The sequence below is a fragment of the Podarcis filfolensis genome (assembly GCF_964270895.1).
Source record: "Podarcis filfolensis genome assembly, chromosome: 10".
Taxonomy (NCBI): Eukaryota; Metazoa; Chordata; class Lepidosauria; order Squamata; family Lacertidae; genus Podarcis; species Podarcis filfolensis.
The window spans coordinates 70330563-70352738 of NC_139612.1; the positions used below are offsets into that span (position 1 = coordinate 70330563).

The 22176-nt window shown below is 47.5% G+C and overlaps 1 protein-coding gene across 2 annotated transcripts in view; it reads left to right on the forward strand.

Moving 5' to 3' along the window:
* TNPO3 (transportin 3) overlaps positions 1 to 22176 on the forward strand; it is a 48275-nt gene that overhangs the window by 15288 nt on the left and 10811 nt on the right. Inside the window, exons 4-16 of one of the 2 annotated variants that reach the window (XM_083572626.1) lie at positions 807 to 963; positions 9846 to 9989; positions 10975 to 11150; positions 12521 to 12659; positions 13571 to 13717; positions 13846 to 13953; positions 15263 to 15354; positions 16250 to 16389; positions 17211 to 17402; positions 18482 to 18573; positions 19396 to 19472; positions 20911 to 20971; positions 21856 to 21996. In XM_083572626.1, the coding sequence (XP_083428752.1) occupies positions 807 to 963; positions 9846 to 9989; positions 10975 to 11150; positions 12521 to 12659; positions 13571 to 13717; positions 13846 to 13953; positions 15263 to 15354; positions 16250 to 16389; positions 17211 to 17402; positions 18482 to 18573; positions 19396 to 19472; positions 20911 to 20971; positions 21856 to 21996 (1666 nt within the window). Of the gene's footprint in view, positions 1 to 806; positions 964 to 9845; positions 9990 to 10974; positions 11151 to 12520; positions 12660 to 13570; positions 13718 to 13845; positions 13954 to 15262; positions 15355 to 16249; positions 16390 to 17210; positions 17403 to 18481; positions 18574 to 19395; positions 19473 to 20910; positions 20996 to 21855; positions 21997 to 22176 lie in introns of both variants that reach the window. The other variant, XM_083572625.1, reaches the window with a different exon arrangement.

The window sequence follows — 22176 nt, forward strand, 5'->3', positions numbered from 1 at the left end:
CTGGGGACTGCCTGTTGATTTGTTTGTGCTTTGCCTTTTCATGCACATGATTGTGTTCCGACTGCCCGCCTGAAACTTAATGGAAAACGGTGAAGAGTAAAATTGATTTAGGGACAGTTTGCTTAGTAAGAACAGCAGCACCTAAAGCGTTTGCTCACAAGCAGGCAGCCATCAAAGGTGTACAATGGTACCTTGGGTTAAGTACTTAATTTGTTCCGGAGGTCCGTTCTTAACCTGAAACTGTTCTTAACCTGAAGCACCACTTTAGCTAATGGGGCCTCCCACTGCTGCCACGCCACCGCCGTTCTCATCCTGAAGCAAAGTTATTAACCCAAGGTAATATTTCTGGGTTAGCGGAGTCTGTAACCTGAAGCGTATGTAACCCAAGGTACCACTGTATTTAAACAAAACAGATAGATTAAGGGGGGGGGGGAGTAATCTGGACAATTACAGCTCTGTTTCTTGCCATGGCGGTAGGGGTGCAAATTTATTTGTGTGTGTGTGTGTTTTTTTTAAAGCACGAAAACATGTTTATCATGCTTCGCCCTGCTCTTGCATGGGACTTCCAGGATTGCTTAACTGAGGGACTGATCAAGTCCAAACCTGCATAGCATTAGTAGTTCTTAGGCAATCACCCAGGCTCTTTTGCCCAGCTAGGACAGCCACCCTCTGGAATCGGGGTCAAGAACTTGGGGGCCCCTATGGCTGGCGGGGGGTACCCCTAGCAGTCCTCTTTCATTGCTGTCTCACGTTTCCCCTCCCTTCCCTTCCCCCAATACCCCCCCTCCCTCGCCCTGGAACCCCAGGTACAACAATGACGTGACCTCGCTGCCCTTCCTACTGGAGATCCTGACCGTGCTGCCGGAGGAGGTCCACAGCCGGTCCCTGCGCATCGGAGCCAACCGCCGCACTGAGATCATCGAAGACTTGGCTTACTATTCCAGCACGGTGGTCTCTCTGCTGGTAAGCAGCCTGGAAAGAGGGAGAGCCTGGGAGCTGGTTGGGTGGAGTGGCTGGAGAACTCGGCATGGAGGTGGGAAGGTCTGGTTTCTATTTTTTTTTTTTTATAATATATTTATTGAAGTTTTCAAATAAAGCATATATTAGATAAGCACAACTTATCATTGTCCATTTAACATCTCTCAATTGTTACATGGGACTCCCCCACACCTCCCGCATACACTTACATCATTATTAAATTAATTTCAAACAAATTATCATTTAACTCATCTTAATTAATAATCTTAATTTGGTTTGACATATAATTCAGCCTTAAATCTAATTTAATGGTAGACAATTGTCTGCACTGGCATCCAATTCAACACTCAACCAAATTACAATATTTTTGTAAATAAATCTTAAATTTCCTCCAGTCTTCTTCCATCCTTTCTTCTCCCTGGTCTCGAATTCTGCCGGTCATCTCGGCTAATTGCATATAGTCCATCAGTTGCATCTGCCATTCTTCCACAGTGGGTAGCTCCTGAGTTTTCCAATTCTTAGCAATTAATATTCTTGCTGCTGTTGTTGCGTACAAAAAGAATGTTCTGTCCTTTTTTAACACACTCTGGCCGACAATACCCAGGAGAAAGGCCTCTGGTTTCTTAGTAAAGGTGTATTTAAACACCTTTTTTAATTCATTATATATCTTCTCCCAAAAGGCCTTCACTCTAGGGCAGGTCCACCAGAGGTGAAAAAATGTTCCTTCATTTTCCTTACATTTCCAACATTTGCTATCAGACGAATGGTATATTTTAGCCAGTTTAACAGGGGTCATGTACCATCTATACATCATTTTCATCACATTTTCCTTCAACGCATTACATGCAGTGAAGTTCAGCCCAGAGGTCCACAACCTTTCCCAATCTTCAAACATAATATTATACCCAATATCCTGCGCCCATTTTATCATTGTTGATTTTACCATTTCGTCATGTGTGTTCCATTTCAGCAGCAAGTTATACATTCTTGAAAGTACCTTAGTCTTAGGTTCTAACAGTTCAGTTTCTAACTTTGACTTTTCCACTTGGAATCCTAACTTTTTGTCATTTTTAAACACTTCTTTAATCTGAGCATAGTGTAACCAGTCTCGCACTTTATCTCTCATCTTTTCTAAACTCTGCAATTTCCAGTTGTCACCATCCTTTTCTATTATCTCCCAATATTTTGGCCAGTTGGCCTCCATATTGGCTCTTTTCCGAGCCTTAGCCTCCAGGGGTGACAGCCACCTCGGAGTTTTATTCTCCAGTAAGTCTTTATATTTTGTCCAGACATTAAAAACTGATTTTCTGACAATATGGTTCTTGAAGGCCTTATTTATCTTAGCTTTATCATACCATAAATATGCATGCCATCCAAACGCATTATTAAAACCTTCCAAATCCAAGACATCCGTATCTTCAAGAAGTAACCAATCTTTCAACCAGCAGAAAGCTGCAGCTTCATAATACAACTTTAAATCTGGCAGGGCAAAGCCCCCTCTTTCTTTCGCATCTGTTAATATTTTAAATTTGATTCTGGGCTTTTTGCCCTGCCAGACAAATTTAGAAATATCTTTCTGCCACTTCCGGAAACACTCTGTCTTGTCTACAATCTGCAGTGTCTGAAACAAAAATAACATTTTTGGCAATACATTCATCTTGATGGCAGCTATTCGGCCTAACAAAGAAAGTTTTAGTCTTGACCAACTATCCAAGTCTCTCTTAATCTCTGACCAACATTTTTCATAATTATCTTTAAATAAACTCAGATTTTTTGCTGTTATGTTTACCCCTAGGTATTTAACTTTTTTAACCACATTTAGTTCTGTCTCTTTCTGAAGCTGTTCCAACTCAATATCTGTCATGTTTTTCCCCAAAACTTTAGTTTTTTGCTTATTTAACTTAAATCCTGCCACTCGACCGAAGTTTTGAATCAGTTGTAGAACTCTTTTCAAACTAGACTCCGGCTCCTGTAATGTCAAAACTAGGTCATCTGCAAAAGCTTTAAGTTTATATTGTTTCGCTCCGACCTGAATCCCTTCCACCAACCGGTCCCCCCTAATCATATTCAGGAGCACTTCCAGAACCGAAATAAACAGTAATGGGGAAATCGGGCAGCCTTGTCGTGTACCTTTTTCAATTTTAAACTCTTCTGTAACCACATTGTTAACTATCAGTTTAGCCTTTTGTTCTGAATATATTGCCTCAATCCCGTTCTCAAACCCCCGTCCCACTCCCATTTCTTTTAAATTCCCCTTCATAAATTTCCAAGATATGTTGTCAAAGGCTTTCTCCGCGTCTATAAAAATTAAAACTGCTTTAGTGTTTATGTTTGTTTGTAAAAGTTCCAATATGTCTATGATGTTCCTTGTGTTAGTAAACATATGTCTGCCCGGGAGAAAGCCTGCCTGGTCTTTATGGATTATCTCACTTAAAACTTTCTTAAATCTTCGTGCCAAAACATCTGCAAATATTTTGTAATCCACATTTAAAAGGGAGATGGGACGGTAATTCTTGAGTTGTGTCTTTTCAGTTTCTGACTTTGGAATCAATGTGATAAATGCTTCTTTCCACGATTCAGGCGCCTTCTTCCCCTCCATTATTTCATTACTGACCTCCAACAAAGGTTGTATCAAATAATCCTTCAATGTCTTATAGTAGTTAGAGGTCAGTCCATCTGGCCCTGGTGATTTGCCCTGTTTCAGACTCAGGATGGCCTGTTCAATCTCTTGTCGTGTTATTTTGCCATTTAAAATTGTTCTATTTTCTTCTGACAGCTTTGCTAATCCATTTCTCTCCAAAAATTGTGTAATCTCTATTTCATCTTGTGGCCCTTGAGTATATAACTTTTTAAAATACCTCTGGAAGCACTTTCTAATCTCTCCCGGGTTCTGAATGTTCCTTCCTTCAACCTCTAAGTTTGTTACTGTATTTAATCTTTGTCTCCTTTTCAACTGCCAAGCTAGCAGTTTCCCACATTTATTTGCCGATTCAAAAGTTTTTTGTTTCATTGTTTTAATCTTCCATTCTATTTCCTGATTTATCAGCTTGGAATATTGCGCCTGATAAAGTTTAATTTCTCTCAGAATCGGTTGGGACTTCGGGTTAGATCTTAACTTCTTCTCCAACTCTTTGATACTTTCCAGAATTTTATCTTTCTTTTCATTTTGCAGTCTTTTCTTTAAGGAATTCTGTTGAATCAAGAACCCTCTCATCACAGCTTTACTTGCATCCCAGATAGTTCTTTTTTCCACCGTAGTGTTCAAATTAATCTCAAAATAATCCTTTAAGGTTTTTTGGGCCTTCTTTACAATTCTTTGGTCTCTAAACAGGCCATCATTCATCTTCCATCTAAAGGAGCCGATTGGGATCAATGTCATATCCATTCTCAAGGCGTTATGGTCGGAGCATGTTTTGGGGCAGATTTCCACCTTCCTCACCTTAGGTGCCAGACTTCTAGTTATCCATATTTGGTCGATTCGTGTCCAAGTCAGTTGAGCTTCAGAAAAGAATGTTCCTTCTCTTCCCAGGGGGTTTCTAACTCTCCAGATGTCAACCCAGTCCATATTGTCAGTCATTTCAAAAAAGGTCTTAGGTAGTCTTCCCTCTTTAGTAATGTTCTGGTTCTGTGACTTATCCATATTTGTTGATACGACCCCGTTCATGTCCCCCATCATGATGACGTTGTTGTAATCCAGATAATCCAGCATGGTCTCGTGCAACTTCTTATAAAAATCCGATTTTCCTTCATTTGGAGCATAAATTCCTAATATCAAAATTTTTTCTCCTTGATACTGTACTTCTATTGCGAGGATTCTTCCACTTTCATCTTTAAAGAGAAATTTTGGTGAAAGGCTCTCTTTTGCATAGATCACTACACCTCTCTTTTTAACTGTATCCGATGATATAAATTCTTGACCAAGCCTTTTATTTATTAACACCTTTCTATGGAGCCTAATCACATGTGTTTCTTGTAAGCATATAATGTCCAATTGTTCCTTTTTTAAAATATGAAAAATTTTAGACCTTTTTTCGGGACTGTTACAGCCATTTATGTTCCAGCTCAAAAGCTGCAGAGACATCCTGGATAAGTCTGGTTATTCTTTCTGGGGTGGTACCTTGTTCTCCGGTCCTTGAGGATCCGAGGGGGCGGGCTCCTCTGGAAGTTCTGGCGCTGGCAATCCAAGTCCTTTGTGGAGGTCTTCTCCGTGTGCTCCCAAAAACTTGTCTCTATCTTCCACTGTTTTGATTTTGATCTTTCTCCCTCTGTAGGTAAAGGATAATCCTTGTGGAAACTCCCACCTGAAGATAATTGCGTTGCTTCTCAACAGTCTTGCCAATTCCGTGTAGTTAGATCTAAGGTCCAGCAACTGCTTAGGAATGTCCTTGTAGATTTCAATTCTCTTGCCCAAAATGTCTAGTGACTTTTCGTAGTGCAGGCCCAAAATCTTGTCCCTTTCCTCCTTTGATCTCAGTGTTATCAAACAATCTCTGGGCTTCTCTGTCCTTCTGACTCTGCCAAGCCTGAAAGCAGATACAATTTTAAAGTCTTTTTCCTCTAACTTCCAAAACTTGGCAAATTCCTTAGTTAGAAATTCAATAAAATTATCTTCTTCCACCTCTGGTATTGACCGTATCCTCAAGTTGGTCTCCCTGTTTCGCAGTTCTGTCATCAAAAAGTAAATCTGATGTTCTCCAACTTGTTTGCTGAGTGGTCTTACTTCTTTCTCAAGTTCTTCCAATCTTTGACTAGTATCTTCAGCCAGTTTACGATTTTCACCTACAGCCTCCTTTAATTCTCCAATAGACTGGGCATTCTGTGCAACTTGTCCAGTCAGCTTATTCAAGCTTTCTGTGTTCTGTTCAATTTTAGCTGTATGCAAATCAGCCTTCTTGTCCAGAGCCTCCAGTTTCTCCAAAATTTTCTCCAAGACAGAGCTACTTGTCCCTGAAGCCATATCTCCCAGGTGCAGCTCCTCTGTCTCACCCTCCCCTGCCTGTATTAGGGAGGCCGCCTCTATGTCTGGAGGCAAAGTGGAAGGCAAGGCCGGCACAGAAGATCTACGCTGTGAGGCTGCAGATAAAGTTAGAGTTGTTTGTTTAGTCCTTCCTCTTCTCCTTGCGCCACTCATTCCAAAGTTATCTGTAATCCAAGGTCAATCCAAGTTGTTCCCATGAGAAAGCAGAGTCCCAGATACAATAGTCAAACAGAGGCCGGGAAAGGGAAAGTAAAACAAAGTCACTGCTGTAAGTCCAAAATCCTCTAGAGGGAGCTTAATACGTCTTCAGGGAAAAGATCAAATCCAAGTTAAACTTATAAATTTAAATCCATGTCCATCGCCTCCACAATGTATTATTTTTAGCAGAGTAAAACTTAAAGCGAAACAGTGTTTCTTACAGTGCCTTGACTGCAACAGTTTCAAAGTATCCAGTTCCAACTCAGAATGTTTCAAAACCTGAATTCAATGTATCCAAAGTTGCAAACTGGTGCTCATCCAGGCAGCTCCAGCACCAGAGATTCTTATTTATTTTATAATCCACTGGTGCCACAGAAGAAGGATATCAATGCACCCCGAATATAACCAGCAAAAGTCAATAGCTCAAAGTCTTTCACTCAGAAAACTGCTTTAACAGGGTGCCAGCATTTAGTTAACGCATAACTTTTTGTCTCCACTCCTCCTGCTCTTTGCTTAAAGTTCAGTATAGCGGGAGATGGGCTTCCTGCTTATCCTCACTCCGTTTTCAGCCAGATTTCAACTTTTTTAAAAAAGTTTTAAAAGTTTCATAAAGTTCTCAAAAAGTTTCAGAAAGTTGACAAAAGTTTCAGAAAGTTTTCAATGTCCAAATTTACTCACGGGTTGTAGTTTCCAAAGTTCAGAAAAGTTGCAGGAAGAAAGGACAGCGCTGACCGGCAACAGCAACGCGGCTTCACTTCGCTGTTTGCGCAACGACCCACAGCGCCGCTACCCCCTCCGCGATCCGGAGCCCCTTACGGGGTCCCTTCAGCGTTTTGGGGGCTGCTTCTGGCGCCCGCCGGGTCCCGAGACCACAGGCTTCTGCCACCTGTGGTTTTCCTGAATGGGTCTCCGCTTCGCCGTAGCGGACGACCCGTTTACAGCGGAGCTCCCTTCTCCTTACTCGGAGAAGGCAGCCATTACCGGTCGCGCCGCCTCCGGAAGTCGGGAAGGTCTGGTTTCTAATCCTCACTTAGCCCTGGAGTTCAGTGGGCAACTTGGGGCCTCTCAGCCTAGTCTACCTCCCTGGACGACTGTGAACTTAAAGTTGCATGCTCCTGGGGTGTGTATCTGTGTCTAGGGCCTGATATCTCATAGGCTACCTGCAAAGGAATGGGAGGGGGGGCGGAACCTATTACTTTCCTTTTTCAATTTATTGAGATTTTTCAGCTTAGCAAAAATTACATAGAATTGTAGAGTTGGAAGGAACCCCAAGGATCATCTAGTCCAGCCCCCTGCAATGCAGGAATCTCAACTAAAGCATTCATGACAGGATGATGATGATAATAATAATAATAATAATAATAATAATAATAATAATAATAATAATATTATATTTATACCCCGCCCTCCCCAGCCAAGACCGGGCTCAGGGTGGCTAACACCAGGTATAAAAACAATTGATGAAAATACTACTTAAAAACAAGATTAAGTACAGCATTAAAATGCAGCCTCATTTCAGTAGAAACTCAAATCAAAAACTTTTTGGGGATGAAAACGTCAAATCTTCACCAAGGCCAACTATCCAGACTGGTCCTATGTGGGCCAGAAAAAAGCCAGGGAAGTCCCCAAAGAGGAGTTCCATCACAGAAGGAGAAAGGAAAAAGGAAAGAGGGGGAGGGGATCAAGTTGATTCCAAGCCAAAGACCAGGCGGAAAACCTCTGTCTTACAGGCCCTGCAGAAAGAAATCAGATCCCGCAGGGCCCTGGTCTCATGAGACAGAGCATTCCACCAAGCCGGAGCCAGTGTTGAAAAGGCCCTGGCTCTGGTTGAGGCTAATCTGACTTCCTTAGGGCCTGGGACCACTAGGGTGTTGCTATTTATGGAACTTAAGGTCCTCCGTGGGGCATACCGCGAGAGGCGGTTCCGTAGGTACGAGGGTCCTAGGCCATATCCAATCTGTGCATAGAAACCTCCGAACTTCTTTTCGTCCAGGCACGTAAGACATAACTCAGCTACGAACCTAGCTCCAATGGTGCTAGTGGATGCACAGAAAAAGGACAAAATCCAAACAGTCATGAAGAAAATACACAGGCAGCAATATGAAGATAATTTATAGGTTTAAAAATAAGAACCAAAACCGTTCAGGTTGTGATGTCTGTCCACAATGGGGAGATCTGGGGGGGAGGATTGCCCCCTGTCTTCTCAAGAAGCGGAGACCAAGTGACTTAAAGTCACGTTTTAGATTTAACCCCTCTTAAGTTGTTTGTCACGCTCTGTAACTTTCTACAACCTGTAACTGCCATGACCATTGCCTTTTGATCTCCCAGCCAGAACCAGCACGTTGGCCAAGTTTAACCCCCCCCTTATTTATTTATTTTGGTGCTAGAATATCCTGGAGAATCGCAGCCTGGATGCCACTCTCCAGGTCAATTAACTAAACATTACTCAGTCAATTAACTTGGGCGTTGCAGCTTTCCTCTTTTGCCTTAATTCTTCATCTAAAGTTTTGGTTGATTCCGCTCGTCGATTAAGCGGGTGACGGCTTTCAGCCCGCATTGAAATAGTGGCAGCTTTTTTCAAAAAGAGGATGAGCTTTGAGGACAAACGGGATGAGGGCAGGATGTGGCAGGACTTTGCTGGGCAGCCCTCCCCCAGTTTAAAATGGAGGGGATTCCCCCCCCTTCCCTTGGCGCCCTGCCGTGATCCAGGCTCAGTGTTTGACTAAGACAGCAAAGCTGCTGAGGCCAGCATGGTCTCTCTCAGCCTCTCTGCCTGATTTTGCTGAGGCTCCACTTTTGAGTCACTCGGGGTGAGCTGGAATAACTTGCCCACCGACCGACTGTCTCCTGGCACAATCTACTTCCTGTTTGGGTCCTTCCTGCATTCCCTGGTTCACTCTGTGAATCCCACTTCAGACCTTGGCTGCTTTTCTGTCTCTGCCGTCACTGAAATAGGGGCTGGCAACCTTGAGAGATGTTACATTAGACAGAATTCAGACCCACCCCCCCTTCTCGGAAGGCTGCCCAGGGAGGGGCAAGCGCTGGCAAAGAGCAGCCTTCTACGATGCATGATATACGATATCTTTATTGTCATTGTCCCATGCAGAACAATGAAATTGAAAAACTACATAAAACATTCAACCCCCCCTAAAAACTCTGAAACCCCATTTTAAAATACACTATACTATAGAGACCCCTTATGCTGCGTTTAGAACCAGAATTGCATTTGCGTAGAAACTGTTTCTCAGGCGGCTAGTCCTGGCCTTTATAACCCTATACCTTCTTCCAGAAGCAGAAGCTGAAAGAGATCATTTCTGGGGTGTGTACTATCCTGCGCTATCTCTGCTGCTTTCTTATGGCACCTGGAAGCATAGATTTGATCCAAGGTGGGAAGAGTGCACCCAATTATTCTCTCCGCAGTCTTTACAACCCTGGACAGCATTGTTGTTTCCCTGACCGTGCAACTCCCAAACCACACACACAGACCATAAGGCCCCTTTTGGCATGCAGCTGCCATCAGCCAGCACAGCTTGCCCTACTGCAAAACAGCTGGAGGGCACCTGCATGTGAGCTGCAGATTGCAGACACACACACATGCACAGATTGCATCGTTGGGGATGCGCTGAGCACCATCAGCACCGCTGCAAGGTCTCCCTAGCCCCCTCTCCCAATTTCCCTTTCTTCCCTGCAGATGACCTGCGTGGAGAAGGCGGGCAACGACGAGAAGATGCTCATTAAGATCTTCCGCTGCCTGGGCAGCTGGTTCAACCTGGGCGTCCTCGACAGCACCTTCATGGCCAACAGCAAGCTGCTGTCGCTGCTCTTTGAGGTTCTGGTGAGTTTTCTGGGGTCCCTCGTCTCTCGCAGAGGGCATCCTGGCCCAGGGCCGGGCACAATGTCAGGGAACAATGGCATCGGGGAGGCCTTAATCGCAGCCTTGGTTGCTGCAAAGGCCTCATCTGGGCAGCTCTTGAAGGGAGAGTGGCCCAGTCTTACGCTAGGATACAGTCAGCGGCTGAAATGTCCCGATCTGTGCATAGTGCTCTCTTCCTCTGTTTCTGTGCCTGCCTGCAGCTTACTGCATGTTCACAGAACAGGAGGGGGCTCCCTCTGCAGTGGAATCAAAGAGCTGGAAAGAACCCAAAGGCTGTCTAGTCCCACCCTCTAGTGGGGGGTGGGGGCCACCTGCCCACCAGAGCATTTGCACTGCAGAAAAGAGCTTGCAGTGCCTCCTGCAGTCAAACCATGTCTGCTGGAAAAAGCAGCGTTCTCCTCCTCCAGCAACCCACTGTCTCTGCCCATTTGATGCAGAAGTGGGGGTCGGGGGGGAATCTTCTTTAAGGAGCGGGGGTGCTTTTACAGTAAAGAACCGTGCTGGCTGGGGCTGATCGACTTTGCAGTCCAAAACAGGCCCCAGGTTGGCCAAAGGCTGTTTTTGAAAGAGTTCCATCACTTTTCTTTGATCTATCAGTCCTTTTCCTTTCCGCCCAAGACTTGCATCTGCCACCCTCTGTATCCTGGACCATATTTGCCTCGCTTTACTTGTTCCTTGGTTGTCATCTGATGCTGCCCTCTACCCTTTTTGCATTGTTGCTTTTCGGACCCCTGTTTGAGCAGGTGGTCTCGGGTCATTTCTGCGTTCCGTATATCTGTTCGTAGGCTACACAGATGTTACACAGGAGTCCTCGTGGAAGGAAAGTGTGCATAACCAAAACCCATCTCTCTCTGTGTTTGTGCTGGGGTGGGGTGGTGGGCACAGTCTGGATGAGATCTCTGCAGCAGGGAATTAAGCCCAATTCCCCCTCCCCGGTGCCTTTCAGCAACAGGACAAGACGTCGACGAACCTGCACGAAGCTGCCTCCGACTGCGTCTGCTCCGCGCTCTACGCCATTGAGAACGTGGAGACCAACCTGCCCCTGGCCCTGCAGCTCTTCCAGGGGGTCCTGACGCTTGAGGCAGCCTACCACATGGCCGTGGCTCGCGAGGATTTGGACAAGTGAGTTGCCAGAGTAACCGTTTACGGGGAGAGTGGTCTGTGCATGGGCAGGTTCAGGAGAGGAAAGATCGAAGGCACATCTGTGCTGGATTTCTGCTTCCAGTTTTCAGTTGTATTGTGTTTTAAACATGCGCGCACACACACACACACACACACACACACACACACACACACACACAGGTTTTAGCAACCCAAAGAAGTGTTCTCATTTGGATTTGGGACTTGGAACAGTACACCTGCTCTGTCCTCTCCTGCTCTCCACTGCCTGCTTCTGAAAGTTCTCTTTCTAACGTGGGCTGCGGTTTTAATTTGTACATTGCCCTTAGCTAATTCATGAGGTTTTTTTAAAAAAAGGTCTTTCAATCATCCTTATTTATTAATGCAGGCCCAAATCCCTCCCTGGGCATATGGAACTAGCTGTATGTCTCCTAGGATCCTGAGTAAAGTTTCAAGCAACAATTCCCACCCTGGTAAGGGCACTCTGCCCTTGCACTGTCAGCAAAGTTACAGGGCACCAGGCAGGGGTCCTTCTCGGTGGTGGCGCCCGCCCTGTGGAACGCCCTCCCATCAGAAGTCAAAGAAATAAACAACTATTGGACTTTTAGAGGATATCTGAAGGCAGCCCTGTTTAGGGAAGCTTTTAATACTGGATGAATCATTGTATTTTAATATTCTGCTGGAAGCCGCCCAGAGTGGCTGGGGAAACCCAGCCGGATGGGTGGGGTATAAATAATAAATGATTATTATAAATTATTATTATTCCTGTTAAGAAATGTATGCTCTGGCTAGAGATGGGAAAAACCAGAAAAATTGGGGGAAACCAGATTTTCCCCCAAAGCCATTTGGAAAAAAAACAGAAAAAAATCTGGTTTCCTGTCCCCCCCACCCCAATTTCCCCCCATTCCCCCCCTCCGGCGTTCCCATCTCTAGCTTTGGATTTTTAAAAACTACGTCATTCTGTCTAGATATTTAACACTCTCAAGCTGTAACTATGCGCTATGTGAATAAGTACTTCTTTTTATCAGTAGATAAATCAGTAGAGAGGGAGAAAACCTTTTCTCTAGCCGCTTCCTCTGTTCCATGCTTAAGTCTAACTTGGCACCTCTTACCCGCCTTTCCTCTAAATTGGAGTTGCCAAAGGCTTGCATGCAGACCGGGGTCTCTCCTGCAGAGCTTGTTCCTCTTCCCATTGGGTGGGTGAGGGGCTGTGGCAGCCAGCGCAGATGTGGGAGCAGGAGAGTGGTAAATATGGGGGGGGGCAATGAATGACCTTGCCCTGTTACCCTTCCTGAGATGGGCATTTCCATGGCCAAGGCTGCGACTTGCTGACGTGGAGCACTGCTTACCCCTCATTTTTCTTTTCCCTTCAGAGTTCTCAATTACTGCCGGATCTTCACGGAGCTCTGTGAAACCTTTCTGGATAAGATTGTCTGCACCCCAGGCCAAGGCTTGGGGGACCTGCGGACAATAGAACTGCTCTTGATATGCGCGGGTCACCCGCAGTATGAGGTAGGAAGGCCCCCCCCATCCCTTCAATTTCTGGGTTGTTGGCATGGTGGAGGCACCCGCAGGGCGGGCCATTCAGCCAATGGGAGGATGCTGGTTGATGCTGTGTTGCACACAGAGAGATAGGGAGGAACAGTTTAAAAGGGTCTTCTGATATTGGTATGGAAAAGGTAAAGGGACCCCTGACCGCTAGGTCCAGTCGCGGACGACTCTGGGGTTGCCGCGCTCATCTCGCTTCCGGGTCATGTGGCCAGCATGACTAAGCCGCTTCTGGCGAACCAGAGCAGCGCACGGAAACACGGTTTACCTTCCCACCGGAGTGGTACCTATTTATCTACTCGCACTTTGATGTGCTTTCGAACTGCTAGGTTGGCAGGAGCAGGGACCGAGCAACGGGAGCTCACCCCGTCGCGGGGATTCGAACCGCCGACCTTCTGATCGGCAAGCCCTAGGCCCGGTGGTTTAACTCACAGCGCCACCCGCGTTCCCATATATTTAGTTCTATATCTGTTCCCATATATTTAGTTCTAGATGTCCCTTTATACGTTTGCTTTATTGGCAACGTTTAATATACCTTCTTACATACTAAAACAAACAAACAAATGAGATCCGGCTCCGAGGGCCTTCTGGCGGCTCCCTCACTGCAAGAAGCGAAGTTACAGGGAACCAGGCAAGAGGGCCTTCTCGGTCGTGGCACCTTCAGACATCAAGGAGATAAAGAACAACAAAACTTTTAGAAGACATCTGAAGGCAGCTCTGTATCAGGAATGTTTGATATTTTACTTTGTTTTTGTATATGCTTTGAGCCGCCCAGAGTGGCTGGGAGTATGATGATGATAAATTTAAAGAAAAGTTTTTTTAAAAAAAATGCTAGGAAATAAATAATAAATAAATGGTTCTCCTGCCAATGACAGGTGGTGGAGATTTCCTTCAACTTCTGGTACCGGCTGGGGGAGCACCTGTACAAGACGGAGGACGTAGTCATCCACAGCATCTTCAAGGCCTACATTCAGAGGCTTCTTCACGCCCTGGCTCGGCACTGCCAGCTGGATCCGGACCACGTAAGTCTGCCTTTCCTTCCTGCCCCCCATACACCCCTGCGCCTCCTTTTCACTTGGCCCGCAGGAGGGGAGCTGCTGGTAGCTATTTACGCTCCCTCCCTCTTCCCTCCTTTGTTTTCCTCTGCTAGGAAGGAATCCCCGAGGAGACGGACGACTTTGGAGAGTTCCGGATGAGAGTGTCAGACCTCGTCAAGGACTTGATCTTCCTGGTTGGCTCTGTGGAGTGTTTTGCCCAGGTGAGAGGGGAACAGGTTGGTCTGGTGTGGATACCCGAAATGCCGCCGGCGTCTCCTGGCTTTTGAGGGTGGTATGGGTGGAGGAGTTGAAGGGGCTTCGCTTCCCAGTGCATGTCCACATGTTAATTCCTGCTTTTGTATATTTATTTATTTAAGTTTTTATTAGTTTTTTAACATATCGTTTCCAACAATTATTAAACATACGTTTATATCTTAAACAATTTTTTTACTTCCATCAATCACGTCTGAAAATTTTTCAATCTTTTCCACTTAATATACATTTCTTACTTCCACTATTACATTTAAATGTGATAACTCATATCTCTTCTTTGCAGTACTTCATATATTTCTCCTTACAAAACTTCTTGTAGTCCTACTAGCGTGATTTGTTGGTTACAACTGCTCTTCAAATAGTTCGTATATTTATTCCAATCTTCTGTGAATCTCTGGTCCCGCAGGTTTCGAATCCTTCCTGTCATCTTATCTAATTCTGCGTAGTCCATTAATTTCGAGTTCGTTATTTATTTTTAAAGGGTGGAATTCAATGTAGCAGTAAGGTGATCATTCCATGGTTGCTGATCTGTGGGGTTCTCCCAGTCCTCCAGAGCAGATTTGAGGAAGAAGGGGGCAGGAGTCCTTTTGCTGAGCTAATACAACTCTGTAGTTGATTCCGACCCAATGTGATTTATTTCATAATTTTAATGATTTCCGCTCTTTTTCAAGTCTGCCTTTATTGCCATTTTCAGTGACTGCTTTATAGTGTTTTATGTAAATTTCCTTGAGCAGGGGTTCCCCAACTCTGATCTGCAGACCATCAGTGGTCTCTGAGCTTCGGTCAGGGGTTCATGGTGTGTGTAAAAATACAAAACCACACAACACAGCACATTACAATTGCTACAGTGGCAGAAAAATTATTAAGTGGTTTGCCAAGACAGTTAGCGATTCCCAAGTGATCCATGAGATAAAAGGTTTGGGAACCAATGGCTAAAGGAGATTATTTCGATTGAGCAGCATATACATCTTGCTAAATAATTTTTTTTACAAAGTACAACCCATTTTCACTGGCATGCCTTCTATTGCTCCCTGGGGCCCTCTTAAAAGCCATTTACCCTTCTGTTTTCCGCAGTCACACATCCACTTTGACTGCATGAATTCTTTGCTGCCCTTGAGGTCCAAAACCCTCGATCTGCTCCTCTTTCGAACTGGCCGGAAAGTCCATCCTAACACTTTAACTTTATGGTTAAAGTGCATCCACGAAAAAGCTCATGTCCCTGAATACTTAATTCTTGTATTTCTTTCTCCTTCGCAGCTGTATGCTACCCTGAAAGAGGGCAATCCTCCGTGGGAAGTAACAGAAGCTGTGCTCTTCATCATGGCCTCGATAGCCAAGAGCGTTGACCAGTGAGTACTGCCAGCACCGTCCCAGAGGGGGTGGGCCACGGACCATGAATTCATTTTTGCATTTGTGTGTGTATCCTAGTCCCCAGCCAGTGGCCTTTGGGTCAAACTCATGCCTTGATCTACTGTAATAAAGCATAGAAAAAGTTCAGGGTTTTTAAAAAAAACATTTTTATTAATAATATCAACATAACAAATTATCAAAACAAATCATCTTCATTTTTTTTCCCCCACCCCAAGACTTCCCCCAGAAGCTCCTCTCTCTGATTTCTCAATTCATATTGTTCTCTGCATATTGTAAAATTGTATACATCCTTATATTATCTATCCACTATATCAACCCTCAAAAAATCTGTATGTTTACAGTCAGACCTCGGGTTGAAGTAGCTTCGGGATAAGTATTTCCGGGTTGCGTGCTGCGGCGACCCGGAAGTAACGGAATGTGTTACTTCCGGGTTTCGCCGCTCATGCATGCGCAGATGGTCAAAATGATGTCACGCGCATGCGTAGATGCGGCGAATCACGACCCACACAAACGCCGGTTGCGTTCGCTTCTGGATGCGAACGGGACTCCGGAACGAATCCCGTTCGCATCCAGAGGTACCACTGTATTCAAAACCTGCCAAGGAGTCCAGTTCATTTCGTTGTCTTTTTAAATAGTTTGTAAAAAGTTCCCATTCTTCTTTAAAGTGGAAGTGGGTAGAAAAAGTTCAGGTTGGCACAAACCAACTCACTGCACTCTCCGCGGCGAGGACTAGAAAAGCGAAACCTTTCTGCAGGCACTTTCTGCCCTCTTTGCGAAAGCGAGGCTCTCCGCTCAGGCCCCGTTATGGACTAGCTGCTTGCAGAGCTTTGTTTTTGTTGTTGCTGTGGCGTAATTGCCGTTTCCTGCCCTCAGGGAGAACAATCCAACGCTGGTGGAGGTGCTGGAAGGGGTGGTACGCCTGCCTGAATCGGTGCACACGGCCGTCCGCTACACTAGCATCGAGCTGGTTGGTGAAATGAGCGAAGTTGTAGACAGGAACCCCCATTTCCTTGGTGAGTGCGAGGGAGCCGCCAGAAGGCCCTCAGAGCTGGGCCTCAGCATCAGGGCTGGAAGATGGGGGTGGAGACACTTTGAATAGTACTCGGAAACGTACCGGGAGCCAATGTAGGTATTTCAGGACCGGTGTTATATGGTCTTGGCGGCTGCTCCCAGTCCCCAGTCTGGCTGCCACATTCTGGATTAGTTGTTTCTGGGTCACCTTCAAAGGTAGCCCCACATAGAGCGCATTGCAGTAATCCAAGCGGGAGATAACCAGAGCATGCACCACTCTGGTGCAGGGAGGGTCTCATCCTGCGTACCAGATGGAGTTAGTAGGCAGCTGCCCTGGACAGCTGGGCGGGGGGAGTGGTATGTTGGGCGGGGGCGGGGGGAGTGTTATCAGTTTGTTTTTGTTATGCGTTTTGTGCTCTCATTTTGTATTTTAATAATAATAGTAATAATAATAATAAATTTTATTTCTTCCCTGCCCTCCCTGGCCAGAGCGGCTAACACCAGTAAAATTACATTAAAAACATAATAGGGAAAAAACCCCAGTTTAAAATACAGGTTAAAATGCAATTTAAAATGCAGCCTCATTTTGAAAGCAGCCCATAGATCAAAACCATAAGGGGAGGGAAATGTAAGGGTCAGACTGAGTCCAAACCAAAGGCCAGGTGGAACAGCTCTGTCTTGCAGGCCCTGCAATGTTGTGAACTGCCCTGTGATCTTCGGATGTAGGGTGGAAATAATAATAATAATAATAATAATAATAATAATAATAATAGAAAAATAGATTCATTCATTCTCCCTCTGCTGCCCTCTCTCCCTGCAACAGATCCTGTGCTTGGCTACCTGATGAAAGGCCTCTGTGAGAAGTCCTTGGCTTCGGTGGCGGCCAAAGCCATTCACAACATCTGCTCTGTGTGCCGGGACCACATGGCCCAGCACTTCAGCGGCTTGCTGGAAATCGCCCGCTCCCTGGACTCCTTCATGCTCTCGCCCGAAGCAGCTGTGGGGCTCCTGAAAGGTACGTTCTCCTTCTATGATAGCAGCGGCAGGGGGGGCAGCCCCACAGGGGAGGAGAGGGGGCTTCCCTGGACCATGTCTTCGGTGTCCTCCTGCAACAGCACAGCATATTTTGAAGGACCCTTGCCTCTGGAAAACTAGCATGCCAGGAATACTGGCACTGCGTAGCCTCCTCGCTGACATGCTTGTCTTCTACAAGCAGAGTGCGGCGGCAGTGTTTAGCTAAGTGCAGAGTACGCCTCAGTGTTGTCCACACTGCCAGGCAGCTGCTCTCCAGGGTTTCTGGCCAAGGTCTCTCCCATTCCGACTTGGAGATGCTGCCGGAGATTACCATATTTTTCGCTCTATAGGATGCACCAGACCACAAGACGCACCTAGTTTTTAGAGGGGGAAATCAAGAAAAATCAATTTCCCGGCTGGAGAGGCTGCACAAGGCTGAAGAGGAAGCCAAGGCAGCGAGCGGGATGGATCGCGCTCGCTGCCTTGGCTTCTTTAGCCTTGCGCAGCCTCTCCCGGCTGGAGAGGCTGCGCGCGGCTATGTCAATTCCCCCACCTCCCGCAAAAGCCCACAGGAGCCGCGCACCCTTTAAGGAGTGTGCGGCTCCTGCGGCCTTTTCTACGAGGAGGGACAAGGGACTGACTGGCCGCGTCAGTCCCTTCTCCCTCCTGGGGAAAAGCCCGCAAGAGCGAAGCTTGTGTGCGGCTCTTGGGGGCTTTTCCTGCCTGCCTCCCCCCTGCATTCGCCCCATAGGACGCACAGACTTTCCCCCTTAGTTTTTAAGAGGGAAAAAGTGCATCCTATGGAGCGAAAAATACGGTAAATCTGGGACTTTTCAGCATGCAAGGTGGATTCTCTACCCCTCAGCTGCAGGCCTTCCGGAATCAGGAAACCATTCTCCCCACTCCCAGTCCTGGGTTTGAACTTTGTTCTCCCCTCCCCATCTGTCACTACGTCACACTGGTTCTCAGGGGGAAATGGGAGACCCCAGAGGGCTGCTGTCAGTCTGGCCGTTTGAGGCTGGGTTTGGTCCCTGGGCTGGTTTCATTTATGAAGTGGCTGCCTCTCCCCTTCCTCTTCAGGGACTGCCTTGGTGCTGGCTAGGCTCCCGCTGGAGAAGATCTCTGCGTGTCTCAGTGAACTTTGTGCCGTTCAGGTGATGGCTCTGAAAAAGGTACGAGGCCTGAGGGCCGGCTGAGCGTGGCCACTTTACCTGGAGGGAGGGAGGGTTTTTGAGCTTTGGGACAAAAACTGGTAAAGGAGGACTTGGAAGCAAGCCCTTGTTGTTTGGAAGAAAGGCAAACGCTTTTTAAAAACGCACATTTTGCTTGTTTTGCTCAAAGGTGGCAAGCCTTGTCCCAAACGACCATCTCTTTCCCTACACACCCTCTTGGGTGTTAGGATTAGCAAAGGGGGCCCTCTGGGTAGTTGGGGGTCGATGCGGCCTAGGAGGCGGCCTTCTCTGTAGCAGCCCCATAAGATGTGGAAATCCCCACAGAGGTGTTCCTGGTGCCTTCATGGTTCAGCTTCTGACATTCTCTGAAGACTCACCTCTGTCCATTGACCCTGACACCTGAGATGCCTTGTTTTCAGGACCTCCTGCCTGTCCTTTTGACTATAGTTCGGTTTTTCCCCAACGGTTTTTAATAACTGAATGTTAAGCTGGATCTGCTGATGACGTTTGGGTAACAAATTAAGCCATAGAAGTGGTGGCCGTCTTGGGTTGCCTCTGGAAACGCCAGCCCCATTTAATAAAGCGTGTCGCTCCCAGCCACCCCTGAGTCGAGCCTCAAATTATCAGCCACACAATTGGGGCGAGGGGTTGGCTCAGGGACTGCCGCTCTCAGTGCCCCCCAATGGTCTTCCCACGTGCAGCTTGAACATGGAGACCCCCTCCCCAAGTGCCGGCAACAAGGCAACATTTTCTTGGCCACGCTCTTTGAGGGAGTCCCGCGTCCCTCCCTGAGCCGTCTTGTGTGTCTTCTCTTTTCCCCAGCTGCTCTCTCAGGAGCCGAGCAATGGCCTCTCCTCAGACCCCACTGTGCCCCTAGATCGCCTTGCTGTTATATTTAGGTAAGAAGCTTTGGGGGACCGGGGTCTCTCCCCCTACCCATGGGGTTGGGGGGCGACAGTAACCATCAGGCTGCTCACCAGCGGGTGCATCTTCCCCTGGACGTCTTCGATCAGGATCTCCCGGACACTCGCTCGACTCCTGCACCAACGGAGCTGAAATTCTGTGGTCGGGAAGTGAATTTGTGGCAGTGGGGGGAGAGCCCCAGATAACGTTCCTCCGCCTCCCACTTCGGTCTCATGCTCTCTGCTTGCCTCCTCCCTCCTTCTCCCCCCGCAACTTCCCTCCTTTCTCATCCTTCTGTCCAGGCTCCCTTGGGAAGAGCCGCACAACAGAAATTCAACTAGTTTAATAGGTGCTCCCTTTCCCCCTGAAAGGGACGCGGGGGGCGCTGTAGTCTAAAACCACAGAGCCTAGGGCTTGCCGATTGTAAGGTTGGCAGTTCGATTCCGTGCGACGGGGTGAGCTCCCATTGTTCAGTCCCAGCTCCTGCCCACCTAGCCATTCGAAAGCACGTCAAAGTGCAAGTAGATCAATAGGTACCACTCTGGCAGGAAGGTAAACAGCGTTTCCATGCGCTGCTCTGGTTCGCCAGAAGCGGCTTAGTCCTGCTGGCCACATGACCCGGAAGCTGTATGCCGGCTCCCTCGGCCAGTAAAGCGAGATGAGTGCCGCAACCCCAGAGTCGGTCATGACTGGACCTAACGGTCAGGGGTACCTTTACCTTTACCTTTCCCCACATGAACCCATTTATTTCCGGACCAGGATGGGGAGCAACAAAGAGGCCCACATAGGGATCTCTGGGAGAATTCTGGGTTTGCGAAATGGCAGTCCCTGGGATCGTTTGGCAGAAGCCATAGCAGCTAAAAGGGCGCTATTAGGAAAGCAGAGAGAAGTTTGGCGGGTGTGTAAAATGCCCGTTCTCTCCTTCTGCTGTGCTTCTGGCTAAATCTACAAGGGCCTCTCCTCATCCAGCCTTGCCTCCCAACTCTGCAGCTCTGTTTTTGCTTCTCTGACTTTAAATCTGTTGCAGTTAGCATGATTTGGGAAGCAGCAATCTGTTCTCAGCCTTTGTCCAAAGGTGGTTGGTCTTCCTGCTCTCCACATACCCAAGTATTGCTGTGTTTTCCTTCCCCTGCACTTGGTTCCTGGCAGCTGATTCTGTCCAACTCCATCCTAAGGTCTTGCCTTTTGGGGGTGCGGTTAGATCTGCAAGGGGCCCTTTCCCCACCTCTTGAGGTTTCAGGATGGGCCAACCTGTCAGCCACACGTCTCTCAGATCTCTGCTGGTTTGCTTTTTTGGGAAGGAGGGGATTGTATCTTTGCCGTGCTCCTTCCCCGGGGCAGTTGTCCCGTTAAGCATGCCAGCAGCTGGCACCTGCCTCTCCAGCCCAGCTCGCCCACGAATTCCCTTCCATCCTTCCGTCTCTTTCCCCGCAGGCATACCAATCCTATTGTAGAAAATGGACAGACCCACCCGTGCCAAAAAGTCATCCAGGAGGTAGGTGGAGAAGTCATCCAGGAGGTAGGTGGAGAAGCCCCCCTGCTCACTCCAGAGGGCGACTGGTGAAGCGGCTTGGCTTACTTGCCCGGGTCACCCATGTGGGCTTGCCCTCTGTGGCACACTTCAGCCGTGATTGCACAGGTGGAGCTTGGATTCCAGTTGACCTTGTCTCCTCCTCACCCTGGATGGAGCAACGCCAAGGGGTGGGGTTGGGAGGTAGCCGAGGGCTTTACTTACTCATTTCCCCTGTTCTGTGGTGCCCCCCATGGTAAGGGGTGGGTGGCTGTATGTAATAATAATGTCATGTATATTTTTATCATGTTCTTCAGGATTCACATACTTTATCTCTGTAATCCTTACGCTTCACGTACATTACCTCTGTAGTCCTAACGCTTCACGTACATTGCCTCTGTAATCCTTACAACAACCCCTGTAAGGGGGAGGTCAGTTTTCTCCCCAGATGGTGGGGCATGGAAACAAGGCTTTACCTAACGAATCGGTGGTGATATTTAAACTGGGGACTGAACGGATTCCCAGCCCCAGACTTTTGCCATCGCGCTGTCCCGGCGCTCTGTGTGCGCATTTGACCCCGCGGCCCACTCTTTGCAGCACTGGGGCCTTGGCCCACTGCCCTGGCCCCACACCATCCCCCCGGTCAGGCTTTCACGCTCCGCAGATGGCCAGATAAGCAAAGTCCCGCGGCCTGAATACTTTTGCAGACTGGGGCCTGGCCCCTTTCTCCCTGCTAGTGCTGACCTTGTGGAATGTGCCGCTCCGGCTGCTGCCAGTGGGATTAGGTTTCCAGGGAGAGGAGGCCAGGCCTGCCACCCCCGTCCGATGTAAAGGAAACCCTCCGTAATCAGTCTCCTTCCTCCGCCCAGATCTGGCCAGTCCTGTCAGAGACCCTGAACAAGCATCGTGCCGATAACCGCATCGTGGAGCGCTGCTGCCGGTGCCTGCGCTTCGCTGTCCGCTGCGTGGGGAAAGGCTCGGCGGCCCTCCTGCAGCCTCTGGTCACCCAGGTAAACGCCCGTAGAACAATGGCCTCGGAAGGGGATCCCAGAGGGCCATGAAGACCAACCCGCTGTGGTGCAGGAATCGCTAAAGGAATAATAATTATTTTTTATTTACCGTATTTTTCGCTCTATAAGACGCACCACACAAGACGCACCTAGTTTTTGGAGGAGGAAAACAAGAAAAAA